A 17389-nucleotide genomic window follows, 5' to 3' on the forward strand; every position below is an offset into this window, starting at 1 on the left:
AATTCAGTCAGATAGTATGAGTCATGTGAACTGAAAGAGACAATTTTTCATTTACTCAATATCAAAAGTTAAAAATAAAATTCTTCTCAATTACTTTTAAAATTAAAGTTAGTTATCCAGAATTTTACACTTGTCTGAGTGAGTGTGTGTGCATGGTGTATGTTTGAGTAATTGCACCAGTGGTGTGCGTGTAGCCAGGATGTAATTGAAAGGAAAATAAAAAAAGATTTTTCTTCTTTGAGGTGTTCTAGCTGCAGTTATTAGAGAGAGACCTTTGTAGCACTGGTTTCTCCCTCCCAGCCATTTGTTCACAGCAGCAAAGGTGTCTCACCCCTCCGACCCCACAAGGCTCCAACAGAGAAAGTGTTTATAGTTTTTGAGATTTTTTATATATATATATATATATATATATATAAATACACACACACTGCGTGCAGAGATGAGTGGGCATATTATTATTTTAAAAATTAGTATGAAAGGGTATTTGGATGAACACCACCTTTCTCTCCATGCCATTGCCAACACCACCCCCAAAGCCTTTTCTCCAGTTATGACGAGTCAAAGCAAAAGATTCAGGTTTGCATCTCTTCAACTTGCACGCACGCACCCATCAACGAGAGAGGGCTCTCCCTTGGTGCCTTGAGCGAAATGCAAAGCGAGGAGGACAATGGTTTCCTCTCCCACACCTCCTCAATACAAAACACCAAAGCCCAAGCTAAGTGTGCCCATCCCTCCTCACCCACCCTACCATTTGGTGAGACCAAGGTTCATTGTGTAGTCTTAGGTGCCCTGCCATTTGAAACCCAGTTTTATGGAAACACGTATATAATACTTGTAACTATTATTGCATTGTTTTGTTCTTAATTTTCTTGATTCTACAAAATTAAAATTTGTGTATTATTTTAACCTGTTGTTTATTTTTTGTGGTCTTCATGAAACCCTATCTCTAGGACAGGGTGTCTACCATCTCTGGCCATCAAAAAAACCCTTGCCAGCAGAATTTTTCATTTTCAGAGGGCATTTCATAGGTTTTGCGTAGATAATGTATCTGAAGAACATACAATCAGGGGTGGTGAAGGTAAGTGGATTCTCCCAATGTACTTATCAGTTTCATCAAACACAAGCGAGTCTTAAAATCACATGGTGGCAATAAAAATTATTATTAGGGACCTAGACCTAAGTCACCGGTGGTGGTGCTCAGTGGGTAGAGCACTGGCTGGAAGTTCGTGGTTTCTACGAGGGTTGCTATTAATATTTTCAGCCTAATAATGAAAATGCAGTAATTTATTGTTGAAAATGGCTTCATTGTTTCTTGAAGTATTCTCCATGATAGTCGAACCAATTATCGTAACACCTTTTCCACTCTGATTGAGGTACCTCCAAAACATTGTTTTGAATGCATCAACGGCTTCTTCGGCCGCGGAAAAATGTTGGCTTTGCAATTTTTTCGTGATAAACGGGAATAAAAAGAAGTTGTTTGGTGCTAAATCAGGGTTGTATCATAATCAGGATGACCCATCAATACAACACTCTGGCCAGTCAAATATCTGTGACCGCTTGAATTGTCATGATGAAGAATGATACCTGCTGATTGCTGCTTCTCTTGCCGTATTTCACCGAGCACTTTTGGCCAACAAATGCTCGTGTACCATTCAGAATTCATGGTTCTACGTTGCTCTAATGGTACGGTTGCCACATGTTCAGTTATTCCAAAGAATTCAGGCGATCATTCGCTTCGATGTGCTTTGTGTACGAATCACTTTTGTCGGATTTGGCTCGTCGTCATAAAGGCCCTTAGTATAGTTGATAGCTGTTTTGTTTCGGGCTTGTACGCAGAGATCCAAGATTCGTCGCCTGTGTGGATGTCATACACATCTTTCAATGCATCGTGAATGTGTTAGTTGAGCATTTATTTGCATCAATTGACCCAAGCATATTTCTGAGCTTTTGTCAAATTATGTCGGATCCAACATGAACAAATTGTTTTCGCAGCTCAATGTTCATGCAATATCTTATTGATGCTCGTCATATTAATCCCAAAGGATGCCTCAATCTCACGATAAGTCACATGGCGATCTTCCTTTACTTGTTCTTGCCGGGTATCAATGACGAACTTGGTTATTATTCAGGTATACATGCCACCGAGCAACCATAAGGAAGAAGAGGTCGATAGGATATACGATTAGTTAGAGGACATAATTGCGTGTGTTCCCGCAGGGAGACATTTGATAGTGATGGGGGATTGGAATGCGACGTTAGGCGAAGGAAGAGATGGTGATGAGGTGAGGGACTACGTTTTAGGCACGAGGAATGACCGCGGGGAGAAAGCAGTTGAGTTCTGCAGGACACAGGGGTTAGTCATCACCAACACTTGGTTGGTTTAGACACCACAAAAGACGCTGGTATACATGGAAAATGCCAGGTGACTCAGAAAGGTATCAGCTAGATTATATCCTGGTTAGATGCAGGTTTAAGAACAGTGTGATAAATTCGCACAGCTTCCTGGGAGCAGATGCGGACTATGACCACAATTTAGTTGTTATGAAATGTAGCGTCCGTTTAAAAAAGATAAGGCACGAACGGCGAGTTAGAAAATGGAATGTAAAAGCATTAAATAGTTTGAAAAAGAAGGAATACAAACAGGCAGTAGAGGAAATCATGGAGGATGGTAAAGAGCTAAGAACTGTCGAAGAAAAATGGGAAGGTATCAAGAAAGGGTTGTCTAAAGCCGCAAAAGACACTATTGGATCCGTTTAAGCTAAAAGGGCTACAAAACCATCGATCACGGATGAGATGACTACAAAGATGGATGAGCAGCGAAAATGGAAGAATGTAAATACAGAGTTAGGCAAAATGAAGTACAAAGAATTAAACAATAAATTGAGGCGGGCAACAAATAAAGCAAAAGAAGCATGGTGGAAGACGCAGTGCGAGGATATGGAATGTTTGCAGAGGAAGGGTGAAATTGGTGCGCTGTACAGCAAAGTTAAATCTTTATGGGGAAGTAAGAAAGGGAGATCTATGCTAACAGTTAGAGATAAGGCGAATAAGGTAATAGTTGACGCAGGAAAGATCCAAGAGAGATAGAAGGAGTACATAGAAGAACTCTATAGTAAAGAACTTCGACCAACAAAGATAGACATAGAAAAGGAACATGACGTAGATGAAGATAGCTTAGGTCCAGGCATACTCAACGATGAGATAGAAAGGGCATTAGGGGAGATAAGCTAAAACAGGCCATGGGGCTGGATAACATCCCTGCCAAACTACTAAAATGTATAGGAAAATGTGGGAGGAAGAGGCTATATGGGCTGATTCGTAGTATCTATGATGAAGGAATCTGGCCAGAAGACTTGGTGAGATCAGTTTTAATTCCTATTCCGAAAAAGGTAAAGGCTACATCATGTGAGGACTACAGGGTAATAAGTTTGATATCCCACGCAGCTTAAGTTGTTCTAAGGATCATTAACAAAAGAATAGAGAGTAGGACAAATGATTACTTAGGGGATGACCAGTTTGGGTTTAAGAAGGGGAGAGGTACGCGTGATGCCGTTGCAGTTATGAGATTATTAATCGAGAGGAATATAGAACACAACCAGGAGGTATTTGCATGTTTTGTAGATTTCAAAGAAGCGTTTGATAGAGTGAATTGGGAAAAACTAATGAGTATATTGCAGAAAATAGGAATAGATTGGAGGGACAGGAGGCTAATCCGCAACCTGTACATGTCTCAGACTGCTCAAGTGCGAGTGGGGAATGGAGAGTCCGGATGGGGGCAGTGTTAGGAAGAGGTGTAAGGAAGGGTTGCCCATTATCACCGTTGCTGTTCAACCTCTATGCAGAGGAAATGATTAAAGAGGCATGGGAAGAACTGGAGGTAGGAATGAAAGTGGGCGGGGAATTTGTAAAATCAGTTAGGCTCGCTGATGACCAAGCTTTAGTTTGTCAAGCCAAGCGGTTGCAAGCATTGCTGAGTTAATTGGAAATTCAGTGCTACAGATATGGGATGGGAATCAATATTAATAAAACCAAGACTATGCAATTTTCCAGAAAGAAAAAGGCTAAGCTAAACATTAAAATAGGAGGGCAAAAACTAGAGCAGGTAGAACAGTTTACGTATCTCGGTAGTGTTTTGGACCAACTTGTAAGGAGAAGAATTGCGCTAGGCAAAGAGGCTTTCACAAGGAGGACGGAGTTGATGACGGGAACGTTGAGTAAGGATGTTAAGGAAAGACTCATAAAAACTTTGATTTGATGGAGCTTAGCTATGTACGGCGCGGAAACGTGGTCATTGAAACAGGAGGATAGACGTAGAATGGACTCAACAGCAATGTGACTCAAGGTTTCCAGATGTGGCCAAAATTTGGGACAATCAGTAAAAAAGCAACAAGTATATGTTAATCTGTTGCAGGAACAAGAAGTGGTAATTTGTGCATGGGGAGCAAGGAATTGATGACTGGCATACATTAAAACTGGTATGCCGAGACAGTGCTCAGTGCATTGAAAGAGAAGTATCAAAGTAAACCTTACATATATCAATCACGAAGAGCTTTGACTGCCATATGAAGATGAGTTGGGCCCCTTATCGACACAAAATAAGAATTTGTGATGGAAGCAGTAATTGGTATGTAAAAAACTAGTTTCATATCAGCTGTTGAGGCAATAATCAGGTGCAGTCAAAATTCTAATTACAGCATGCAGGTAATGAATCCCAGGTAGAAGAACCATATTTGAGGATTGAACTAAATGTTGTGTGAAAGTGATTGCATGGAATTAAAAGAATAATTAAATAATAATTTCCAATTTTTATCATAGAGACACATTTTAAATATAAAACTGGAGCGATTCCTTGAGTAAGAAAACTGGCACAATACATTAGTAGTACCATCTTGGAGACAGACACTTCTGCAGCAGCAGTATGCTGACAATAATATTAACTTTAATTCGCCTAAGCCAAGTGCAGTATCAACATAAAATGGTATAATACCCATCAAGTTATTAAAAATTGGTCATTTAACATAAATAGTTTGAGGCACAAGATAATTCATTCATGAATTATCATTTATAAATTCTGCAATAAAATGATATTTTTTTCAGGAAACGTCTTTTTTCAATTAAGTCGGAAAGAATAATCCAAGAATTTTAACATTCAACGTTGTCTGATAATCAAACACCATGTTTCCAATTGATTGTTTTTTGTCCTGACAGACATACAATTCAATTAATTATTATTTTTGGGAAATAGGAATGGCGATCTGAATTAAAATTAAAACCTACTTTCGTTAGCTTGTGTGTTTGATAAAAGAGATTTCTAACACAAGGATCATCACAATGAAAGAGTTAGGCATGATAGAACTTTGGTTTTTAGCCACAATACATCGGTGTCATTGATGCTTTAATAAATTAAAGTTAGTTCACAATCGTAGACATTTAAAAAGAAACGAGACTTTAACGTATCTTGAATATATCACCAAAAGGCTGAATTTAAAAACCACATGTACCAATTCATCATTTCACTGTATTATTGTTTTCCCATTGACGGCGAAAGCAAAATAGTAACAGGTATAACCTTGGCTTGACAGCTGACTGCAAAATTTTAAATTTTCTGAAAGCAGTCCTTTTGCCAAGTTATTGATTCAGTTCCTTCAAAATTTAGCATCGGTGTTACAAATGACTTTTCTCCACGGGTGGCAACCGCATGAGACTCATTAGCACTAGACTGCTAATTAACCGAGTGGCAAAGTGTTTAAGTCGTTTTACCGGAAATGAGACCTGTAGAACTGAGTACTAATGCTTTCGAAGCAAATATAATTTCTATTGAGTTCTACCTCCGGTCTTAATCGTTGACGTTTAACAACCCTCATTTTTGCTTCCCCAAGTAATATATTCAAATTAATCACTAAGCGCTTACAGTTTCATACAAAATTTGTCTCAAATATTTATGATACCTCCAACGCTGAGGGGCACCCAATCACCCACCTTATTAAAAAAACAATCACGATTCAAAACCTGTGAAATATCGGGTTTTGCGATTCGTGTGAATGTGGGCGGAATTATGGCGATACTATCGCAAACTGTTCAAGAAAATCAGATAAACTTTATCTTTGAATACGATTAAACTGTTCTAAAATCAAGATTTTAAAGCTGCAGATAAAAATGATGAGTATTTCCCCAGTAATTAGAGCGAAATGCATCTTTCAATTTTTTATGCATTGCTCATTAATGCTTCCAATTCTGAACCTGTACGTACATATAACATAGGATACTTACTATTGATATCAAACCAAAATGATGACATTATCGCAAGACTTTCAATGAATACATATGTATATATGATTTTTCATATTATTCAACCAGGCTGAAATAATTCGAATGTTTGACCAAGTCCGCGAATTTCCTTTAAGAGGTGATATTTTTTTAATTTTCCAATATCCAAGTATTGACGACCAGTGCGATACTATGTATCGATACGTCAACTAGCCACTGCGATTCGATGACGCTTAGGTTCTCATGGTTGTAATCTTGGTTCTATTTATTGTTCTCCAAGAAATCTGGTATTTACTCGGTTTTGACTTACAGTTTTCGCCTATTTCCACGAAATCATATTGCATGACATCAGCCACAAGCTTCGGTTCCAAGCATTTCTCTACGCTGTGAGGGCATTACCCTGGCCGGTAGTTTCCTTGTCGTAGTTAAATAAGAAGTAATATTAATATCGTTTTTGCCTAAGTTATTTCTACTGCTATCAGTATGGGGCCTGTACGTTCTGTCGTTCAGCAGTATTTTATCAAGCTTAATAGTGAGGTCTCTGTGTGTGAATTCTGCCAGAAAGAAATTAAAACTTGTGGCAACACCACCAATCTGAGACTCCATTTAATTAGGAAACATCGTGATAACCCTGATTTAGCGGAATTTGTCGCTCAGTTTCCTATTCCTCCCAGCAAAAGGGCGCAAACTGCTATTGCAAAGGTATGATATTTTTTCACTTTGTAATCAGTAAGAGTAGTTCGTTACATGCATGAATGACTAAAAAAGTTAATTTAGTCATCAGATTAGAACCTTTTCTGAAAAACATTGAAAACTTAAGCAATAAATTACGGACAATTCGTTAAAATCTTGAAATATAAGACAGATTTTTCACATGAAACGCACGAAAATTCGTTCGTAGCTTATTTTTTGCTGTCTCACCAATTTTAGTTTTGTGTTGGTGCTGGAAATGTTTAAACAATACAGCAAAATAACTAATAGTGAAAGTAGGCAATTATGCTATTTCACTTCCTTTTGACTTATTCATAGGAAGCCCCTTTGTGAATACCAACTCAATTTTTGAAAGTTGTGATTATTAACAAAAAAGTCTTCGTTTTGGAAAGACATTTCATTTCATAATCATGAAAAGGATATGTTTTCATTTTCTTATTTCATCAATTAAAGTGGTGTCTCTACATTCGTGAAGTATTCATATGACCTCCTTACAGCGACACCTTATTTAAGGTAATTGTCTTTGAACAGCCATGAATTTTAAGAAATAGGTAATAATTTTCTGCAGCTTTCAAGTGGGCACGATAATTCTGTGGTGTTATTTGTTTCATTCTCTCCTCTCATATGATAAACTTAGTTGCCAGTGAAGTTCAAACATAATTTATGTCTCAACTAGGAGGAGCTATGGGCAATCAGAGCAAATAGAATACAAAAAAATGCATTGAAAGTGGGTTTAAAACAAGATTTGGGAAACATTTTTGAAAAAGTGCCAAGACCTTCAAATATATTTTAATGGAATTTTGAGGGACAATTTAGCTAAAGTAACTTAGTCATTTCTGATTTTTTCCTGTTCTGGCCACCCAATTATGAGGTTCATAAGAATCAAGGACAGTTTAGGATTGTAATGCTTAAGATATCCTTTTTTTGGTTTCCATGGTGTAACCGTTATTCACCTTGAATGGGATGGCAAATGATTTCAATGCCCTTAAATGTTTACTGTTGTGTGCTCACTGGTTGGTGTTTGCTCAAGTTACTGGTGCAGTTCTTTGCATGGCATATTTGATTTTACTTAGTGTGGTGTAACGAGTATAACGTCATTGCAATTCGTGAGAATAACCATGGGTTGCTATCTTTTCCATAACGAAAACAGTTTTTGAGACAGCGGGTCTGGTGGACTTTGATGTCACACATATTTACGGGATTTAACAGAGTAGTCAAGTTGAGCATGTTCCGAATGAATGCCAGAAAATTCCATGCTGATTTTCTTGGGAGTAGAAATAGGCCCAGGAAATAAAACCATCAACATAATGAAGAGGTCCTATGCCTCTTAAATGTTTGATTACCACTTTGGTGTACATTTGGGCTCAGCATGAGTCACACTCTTCCCTCAGCTATCAAACTAGTTATTAGGTCGTTAACAATGGTTTAGCTCCTTTTTGTTGCTTCACAAAGATGCCTCATTCTCATTAATTCATTCCAAATCTATATTAGTATTAAATAAGGGCTAAGGAGACAGGTTTGAGATTTTGGTTTTGGGAAAAAAATGGCTTCATCTTCAATTATACTTTCCTTAGATAAAACACCCCAACATAGGTACCTGCATTGACCTCATCTCGTGAAAACTTCTTGATTGGCCCATTACGTCGATGGAATCTTCCTTCTTCGCCTCCATGGACATGAAAATCTACCCACTTTTACTGCCATTCATCCATCACTTATGGCCCAAATGACCTCAGCTGTCGGTCGAATCCCCTAAGTCTACTACTCAGATTCCTCTGAAATGTTCTGAAACATCAACATCCTCATTCAAAATAATACATTCATCATTTCCATCCTCAAAAACCGACAAACCATGATGAGCGATACCTCCATTTCGGCAGTCGCTACACTAAGCATCACACCATTTTCCTTCATTGTTCACTGTTACCACATGTAACACTAGAGCAATGTGGGGATAGCCTCGACCACTGCCAGATTCATTCCTTGGACCTACTTCCATCCAAATCCATGAGATCCTAAAGGAACTTGGCCCAAAGTAATAAGTAAGAATTATTTCACATCCCTCCTCCTGGCAACATTTCCCTCCATTTCTTTCAAACATCCCGTAAATATGTGTGACATCAAAGTCCACCAGACCCGCACTTCGGCCCTCTTGTCTGTGCTCCTCAGCATTCCTTACTGTGGAAGCACCTCAGGTGTAAATGATACGGTCTTTCCCACTCCACAGTTTCTTTCTTTGAGCATTTCTCAAGTCCACTTGCCCTTTGAAAAATATAAGATACTGTCTCTCTTGTTCCCCTGCCCCTCTTTTCACATTAGCAAAGGCACCACCGCCCTTCCCATCTGTATCAACAATCACTGTCACTCAACAAAATCTCCTGTAGGCCTCAACCCACACATTGCTGAAGAGTCAGCTTTTCACAGTCAGATCTTTGTTCACTGCTTCACCTTCACTATTCGAAGTCTGCGCGTAATCAGAGTTGAGAGGCACATATCTGGCAAAGGCCGTCAAATCACCCAGGCTAAACCAATCTCGCCAGCATCCAACACTCTCCCCTCCACCTCTCTGTCTCGTGACACTCCCTATGCTAAATCAAACCCTGCTATCCTCAACTCAACTTCATTCTTCTTCATCTCACTAATTTGGCATTATCATCTAAACATAGAAATATATGCCATAGACTCTCAATTATGAGTGTGCAAATTATCTGATTTGCACAGTGTCCGTACTATTCTCTCATCACATTTGGGAAATTCCAATAAAGTTAATAAGCAATCATAGGATAATTAAACGCTTTGGCAAATTGATATACTTTTTAAAAAGTGCAAGTTTTTAAATACCTCGGCTCTCTTAAAAGTTATCAATTTCACAGAATCAAAAGTTGTTAATAGTACTTGTTTTGTTTTAAACATTTTTATTTACTATCCGTACTTTCCCATTATTGTTTCCCTTGCATTCAGCAGCCCCAAGAATGTCATCGCCCTTTAAGGAAAAAGCAAAGACATAGCTTTAGCAGGGAACAAATAAGTCATTAACTATCTGCACCGCATTATTTCAATTGTTATCACATGGCGCTAATGAGTCCCTATCAGCTTCTTTAGAATATTCATCTTCAGCCAGTTGTTGTTTTATTTCCTGGTTGCTTCATTAGTTTAGTTTTCAGAGGGAAATATGTTCTACTATTCCCTGGATCAGATAGTTCTGTGTTCTTTGTAAAGCTATAATTCCCCCCTTTTATATAAATAGCAGATAATAGGAAAAAACACTTTCCTCTGCTTATAAACTTGAGAAAATCACACTGAGTGACAATAGACAGTCTCCGTGTATATATCCGTCTATGAGCCAACCATATTTTGGTTGTCTGTGCATCACAGTGCATCCATTAACATGGGTAATTGAGAGTTTGCTATATTATGCATATTTCATTTTTCTTCTCTAATGAATGGTTGCATTGTTTGGTTGATTTTCTATTTAGCTTGATGGTTATCATCTAAAATTATTGATTTTACAGAAAAGGAAATGCAATATCAAATCTTGTGTTCGTTGGCTGGTTTTGATGCAAGGTATCACCATAAGGCACTTTGGCAAGAGTTTTCAGACATTATGGAGGAATGTAGTCTTGATTTAAGGGAGGTTTTGGAGGTTAATTGATGTTTAAGTCATGAGAGACAGGGGGAGGTGATCAGGGAAGGGGGGGGGGGGTGAGGAGAGGGTCTTTTCCGGAAGCAAATTGAGGGAAGAATACAATGGCTAATTAACAACTGTCGGAGACTGGGAAGTTTGCCCTTGAAGTGCCTATTTCTATCTGTTCCAGGCCTGGGGCTATTGCTTACCCTATGGAGGATTTTTTGTTCTAAGTCACTTTGTCTGTAATCCAGGAGATGTTTGGTGAAATTTGAACAGTTGTTATTATTTATAAAACAGGAGCAGTGCTCTTTAATCCGGGTGTGGAAATTGCTCCCTCAAAGGATTGAAAAGTCACATTTATAAATTAGCAGTGACGCACAAATCATCGTTTATTCATTGTAGAATCCCGGAAATTCGTCTTGACTGCTGCTGCTAAGTCATTTCCACATTGCTTTTCTCTGGAGTTGTCTTACTAGCACACAATGTATTCTTCATTTAATTAAAATGAATTTCGACAAGGTTGAGCCGGGAACAATTGAGTACACATGTCTTCTTCACCTCCATGTAGCGCATTGTTAATTTCACATTTGAAAAAACACACAATGACAGTCGTACTTTTAACTGTCCACCAGGTTTTTTTTTTAACCACAAACACTAGAAATCGACGACCATTTCATTCTTCCTGTAAGAAACTCATGATGGCATACCAATGTGCGAGTTTCTATGCCTGAATTGTGAATATATAATAGTGTGTTTTCCAGCGAATGTGCTCGCGCTTTTACGAGGGGCCGTCAAAATGAAAACCGAACACCCGCCATTACACACAGTCCGCGCGTAAGGTGGCAATACTGTTGTTACGTATCGATACTGCCATCCGGTTGGAGAACTGCACAGTGACAACTCGCAGGCGCCCGTGTCCTTGTTTGTGCCCTGACTGGTGTTAAGTATGCTCGTCCAGCTGTGGTAATGGAGGCAAGCAAAGAAGAGCAGAGAGGAGATGTGGTTTGTTTTCTGGTGGCCGAGGGCGCTGGAGTACACGAAATTCATCGTCGAATGTCCGCTGTGTACGGCCAGCACTGCTTGTCCTTGACGAGTGTGAACGAGTGGCACAGGAGATTCCGGGAAGGGCGCACATCAGCACCGCAAGGCGATGCGGGCGCAGGTCAGGCCCATCAATCCATTACCCCCGATGTAGTAGGACGGATTGATGACCTTATCCGGGAGAAGCGACGAATCACGAAGGAAGAAATCCGCATTCAGGTCTGCATCGGCCCACCGTGCATACCATTATCAAAGATCATTTGAATTTCCACAAAGTTTGCGCGCAGTGGATTCCGCATCAACCGACGGAGGGACAAAAGAATGGCGGTCCACGATCACGTTGTAGCGGGTGTTCGGTTTTCATTTGACTGCCCCTTAAAGTTTGAAGTTATGATACCAGTGTATACCCATAAGTCAGGCTGAATTTAGGGCACAATTTGGAGTAAAAAGTGCATGTAATAGGTCGGGAAATACGTTACATTGTTTCGGGTCACGGATTATAGTCATCTTTTCTTCTATTGTGGGATGAACAATCCTGGAATGCGAATACAATTTATAGAAAACAAATAATCAAAGTAATTAGTTATTATATGTGATACATTTCTATTTCATGTTAACTAGAAAGCCGTTTAGAGACGTTTTATTTTTGCCGTCACACAAATTTGCAAAATTATTACCAACATTGTCATTAAATAAATTTCTAGAAAGCATAGCCTCTGTCTTATTGGGGTGATCCTTCGTATGCATGGTATGATGCGACAGTTTACGATACCTTTCCATGATCCCCTCATCACATTTAGCCTTGGACTTAACTATTCGTGAAGGCTTATGGAGTTACTGAATGATCTACAGGGAGGGGTTTCATTTTCAAATTGCTGCGTCAATTGGCTGCAGATCTTTTATTGACTTGTGACTGTGCTGTGCTTACTCCTCTGCTGCTATGTAAGTTCGCTTCGGCATCTTCTTCCAGAAGAGACCTGTCTCGTCACAAGCAGAAACATTTAGGGCCAGGTGATACTCAGAATTCACGAGCTTCTTGAAGTCTCCGATTAACTTCTCTGCTGCCTTCGACTCGGCTTGCTTCTGAACCATGTCATGCCAGCCGGTTCTTCTCTTAAACTTCTCAAACCATGCGTGGGCCCCTGAAATACTTACTCTTATCCATTGATGACCCTGGCATCTCCGTTAATGAGGAATGGACAATCACTTTTGCCTTCTTAAGAATGATATATTTGTAAATAGTGTCACATTGCAATTACTTTTCATCTATATGTGGTCTGGTTTATATTTTATGCGTGGTGTGTTCAAAAAGTAAGGTGACTTCAAATTTCTTGGGCATCATACGTATGGTTTCTTATTTTATTGTTGTTTCGCATGTCCTAAACATATGTTTAAAGTTTCAACAGTATAGCGTATTTAGTTAGTTGTTGACAGATGCAATTATTAGACTTGTTTTGGTGTGCTCGGCGATTTTCCGCTGTAAAAAAGGATCAAAGAATTCGCAATAAATTTTGAGTAAAAGTGGAATTAAGTGCCTCCAAACTCTTGAAATGTTGACAGTGGTATACGGTAAGTCTGTTTTGATTATTAATGTTTATAAGTGGTACCAGCTCTTCCAACTTAACACCTGTCCATACAAATGGAAAAATCAAATTTATGGCCTACATTTTTGATGGTTAAACCTAAATAATTTGAGCTGCCGTCAGCTTCCACTTAACAATTGAATCCAGCGTAGTATTGTGTTAAGGAGTGACACAAAAATATCCAATTGTCTTCAAGAGCTAGTACACACACAGAAAGCATCATCTATGCGTCTGTACCAGCTGAACATGTTCTTAACCACAGCTCTCTTGGAAGTAAGTGGCGAGTAGAGTTTAAAAATATCTGCGAGACCTTGTAATTGCATTTTCTTATTTGAGGAAAATCCTGAAAGAATTATATCTTATTTCACCGGATACCATTGAATTTAAAATTACGTGTATAATAAAAATTTTGTCAAAAAGTCATCATAATTGTTGTATCCTTAGTTAAAAAAGTAGCAATATGAATAGCGTGCATGTGTGTGAATGCTAGTGGGTGTATGTGATTAAATGACTCTTGGACCTAAACATCTAATTTTGACTTTTTCATTAAGGTGACATGGTTTGAATTTATACTTGGATGGCTTGTATGTAGTTCTTTTGGAAGTCATTTTGCGCCCTCCCTCCATTCGTTTTCCCTCCCCGCCATCCTGTTTCTGGTGCATTTGCTCGTCATAGACATGAACCCAGCTTTGATGACCTGAAATGAAAAACTGACTGCACATTTTTCATCCTTCAAGAAATGTGCACATCATATATTGTTATAAAATGTATTTTTTAAAGTGTATTTATAATATCTTCCCTGTGGCTTATTTCTCGGATGCATGGATGTGCGTTTATAATGAACCTGGTGTTTTCTTTAAGCATCTCTGTCAAACCATCAATTAATCATTTAAATTTTTTCAGTGTGATGGAACAATTGATCAGTCACGGGTATCAATTGACCAGACTGCTTCAGGACCGCATCAGGCATCTATGCAGACACCTCAGTCCATGACACCCGCTGGGTTGAAGAAGTTTTTCATGCGGAAGAGCCAGGAGCAGAATATCAGTCCTATGTACGGTGACAGAATACAAACCATCAAGGAAGAGGATGAATTCGATTATGTGGGGAAAAATGTGTCGGCTAAACTAAGATCCTTGCCGAGGGATCAGCGAATTTTTGCTGAAAAACTTGTCAATGACATTCTGTTTGAAGCAGAGCTTGGAAATTTAAACAGAGGCTGTGCTCTCATCACTAATACTGAAAAAACTCATTGCTACCCCTCTGTTTCCTATATTTCACCATCCGTGGAAATGCATCCCCATGCAACTGAAAGCCCCGAGATGGGAATGAGCTCACAGATCAATAATACGGAACCAGATCACAGTTACCTCCCCCCTGATGACAAGAGCCAGATTACGCACTAGTTCCAGGGCAGTACAGTGGACCAAAAATATCAAACACAGCTCCTGTTGACCTAAATCTACACATTAACAGTGGGAATACCATCAAAAATGGTCACCAAGTTATGTCTTACAATTTTTATTTATCTTCTCTTCTGTCCTTCATTAATGTGTCTCCTTTTTTCAACTAATCATAAATCTTCTCTGTGATTTATTGTTCCAATAGGGAGCCTTAGCCATAGGTCAATCACATTTTTGTTATCTCTACCATATTTGATGGGATCTATTCTTTTCAGAAATCACCCTAATTAACCTACCTAACATTTTGGCATGCCATTGAGCTAACTTTTATTCTGCTAAAAATGTGGTAGAGTGGAATTTGTTGTAGAACTGGTCCAATTTCTGCCCTGGTACTTAGCAACCGGTAATGATTCTTGGTTTGTTTTTTGGTCATGCATTTGACGGGTCATAAGTGTCCTCGCACATCGACTTTGCTGTGTAGAGTGGATACGTGAATATTTTCTCACGGTCAACTCTGTGGGAAGTAATATGCAAGTAATTCCAATGTAATTAGCATCATGTGATGTGGAGTTGGCCAGGTGTGTTTGCTAATGTCATACCCATGATAGGTCAATTTTGGTCCCAGGAAATCTAGTCAGCTTGATAGCATTTGTGTTTATGTAGATAATATGTCCCATCATTATACCCTTAAGCTTTTGACTTTTGAAAGTTGACAATGATTTAGCGGCATGAGTGTTGATTGAACTCTGAATTTGTTTGCCTTCATCTGAATACCAAAGTACTGTTTAGACCCTTGTATTGTATTTTTCCCAAAGCAGAAAAGTGTAATTTACTGGATTTTCCTGTTTTCAAAGGTCGAAGGATATGATTCTTTTGCTACTTGTTCTGTCGCATGCATTAATGTTCATTAGATAAAATAATATTATTGTAATATTCATATAATGGACTCTTAGGTAACTTTTGAGTATGGCAGCAGCATTTCATATCTTCTTATCCATCCTTCCTAAATGAGTTCATATTTACATTTGAACTGCTGCTTTTTTGGGTGGCATTACTTTTGCCCCTTGATCAGGAATAGCAGCAGCTCACACTGTACAGGGTACGGCGGTTAAATCTGGGCAAATGAAACTTCTGTTCAAAAGCAAATATGTTAAAAAGAAACGCAAATGAAAACGAAAATTCTTCTACACACAAGTAGTTGTATCTGTCACGAATAACACTACTCAATGTAATTACCCCCTTTGAGGTGCAATGACCACCTCCAATCCTGTCCTGAATCAATCGCACGCACTCTTAGAAACAGTGGTGTCCATATTCGCGAATGCTGCTACGATAGAGATGTGATATTAGGGTGCCCCGTCTTATTGGTAACTCTTTCGGCAAGGCTGCAAACATAATAGTCGAGGGGGTCCAAGTCCAGGCTAGTCCTTTCAGGGGCCGGAACTCCTTTGACCAGAACATGTCAATGTTATTTGAGCCAATGTTATCATGCCAGGGTTTGAACTAAATGACTCGTATGAGTTGGTGCACTGTACTGTTGAAGAACATATTGTCTCCCCGAGGCCACAGTTCCACGAAATGCTTCTAAATTCGCAAAATTCCTATGAAATCAGTGCCCAATCATTTCCTTGAATGAGGTTACCTTGCCAGGTAAGCGAAACCATCCTGAGTTCTCCGAAGCATTATACTTAGCCACAATATCATAAACAGTTGATCTGGGGTACCCGAAGAATCGAACTATTTTACTGGGCAAATGCCCAGTGCAAACACTTCTGATAATAGTGGCTCTTCGATTGTACTCTGCACTAGTATGTGACATCTCAGCCATTTTGAGGTTATGAATGTTTACTAGATGCCTATAGCTTTCAAGAATGCCAGTTGCGACCTCTAGTGGAACTACAATATGATGGGAAATTGAAATTTGTCTGGGGATAAGCGCCGCACCCTGTATATTTTGGTTGCTCGTGTTACGTTGTTTTCAATTGTATGAAAAGGGCTCCATGTTGACTATCCCATTTAATCATATAAATATCTCCAAGGGAAACACACTTCTTCCAATGGTTAACTAGTATTTTTTGCAGCTCTGAATTTAATGTTAAACACTCAATTTTTTAATGAACTGCTTCGCCTTACCTTATTTTTGGACGTCTTATTTGTTCCTTCTGCATATCAAGGCACTGAGACTTAAGTTAGAATAACATTAATGATTATTGAAGCAAATGAGGAGTGCCATTGGACCTTTTTATGGCTCTAAACACAGTGCATTTATTTACTGCAAATTCTTGCGCATTCGGTAGCATTTTGGTGATTGTTGCCATATAGTTGAATTGGTAAGAGGTGCAATGTTTTGGGTGTGGTGGAAAATCATCAGTAAGGATGTGCGCAATTGTTGTTAAACTGAAATTTGTTGAGATTAGTAAAGAAAACAATAGTTTACTTCCTGCAGGCTTAATAGTGATTTAGAATTAGGAATGTACTGTGGGTGAATGGACTTGATGAAGCAAAGCCAATTTTCCCGAAATGAAACAAAAGTGCCTTTGCTTCATTCGTCTTCTTTGTGTGGAGTAGTCTTGTCATTTAATCTGCTTAACCTTTTTATTGTGCTAAATGTATTTGTACAAATATTTATAATAACAATGACTTTTTATGGAGGTTTTAATTTAGTTAAAATTTGATGGCTGTATCCTCTTGTGATTGAAATTTTGTTATTTTACTACAAAAGATTTATTGAATGCTATAATAGCTTTATGTACTT

The 17389-nt window shown here is 38.7% G+C and overlaps 1 protein-coding gene across 2 annotated transcripts; it reads left to right on the forward strand.

The window, feature by feature from the left end:
• The first annotated feature begins 6497 nt into the window (after nucleotides 1–6497).
• On the forward strand, nucleotides 6498–17383 carry LOC139692732 (uncharacterized). Of its 2 annotated transcripts, none has more exons than XM_071590976.1 (2): nucleotides 6498–6969; nucleotides 14134–17383. In XM_071590976.1, exons 1-2 carry the CDS (start codon nucleotides 6751–6753, stop codon nucleotides 14635–14637), a joined length of 723 nt encoding a protein of 240 aa, XP_071447077.1. In that variant the 5' UTR covers nucleotides 6498–6750; the 3' UTR covers nucleotides 14638–17383. The 2 variants fall into 2 exon arrangements, with proteins under 2 accessions (XP_071447077.1, XP_071447076.1); XM_071590975.1 differs by lacking the exon at nucleotides 6498–6969 and adding an exon at nucleotides 11547–11866 and having other exon boundaries at nucleotides 14134–17345.
• The last annotated feature ends 6 nt before the right edge of the window (nucleotides 17384–17389 follow it).

This window comes from Hetaerina americana, unplaced genomic scaffold (genome assembly GCF_022747635.1).
Source record: "Hetaerina americana unplaced genomic scaffold, ioHetAmer1.1.p SCAF_40, whole genome shotgun sequence".
Taxonomy (NCBI): domain Eukaryota; kingdom Metazoa; phylum Arthropoda; class Insecta; order Odonata; family Calopterygidae; genus Hetaerina; species Hetaerina americana.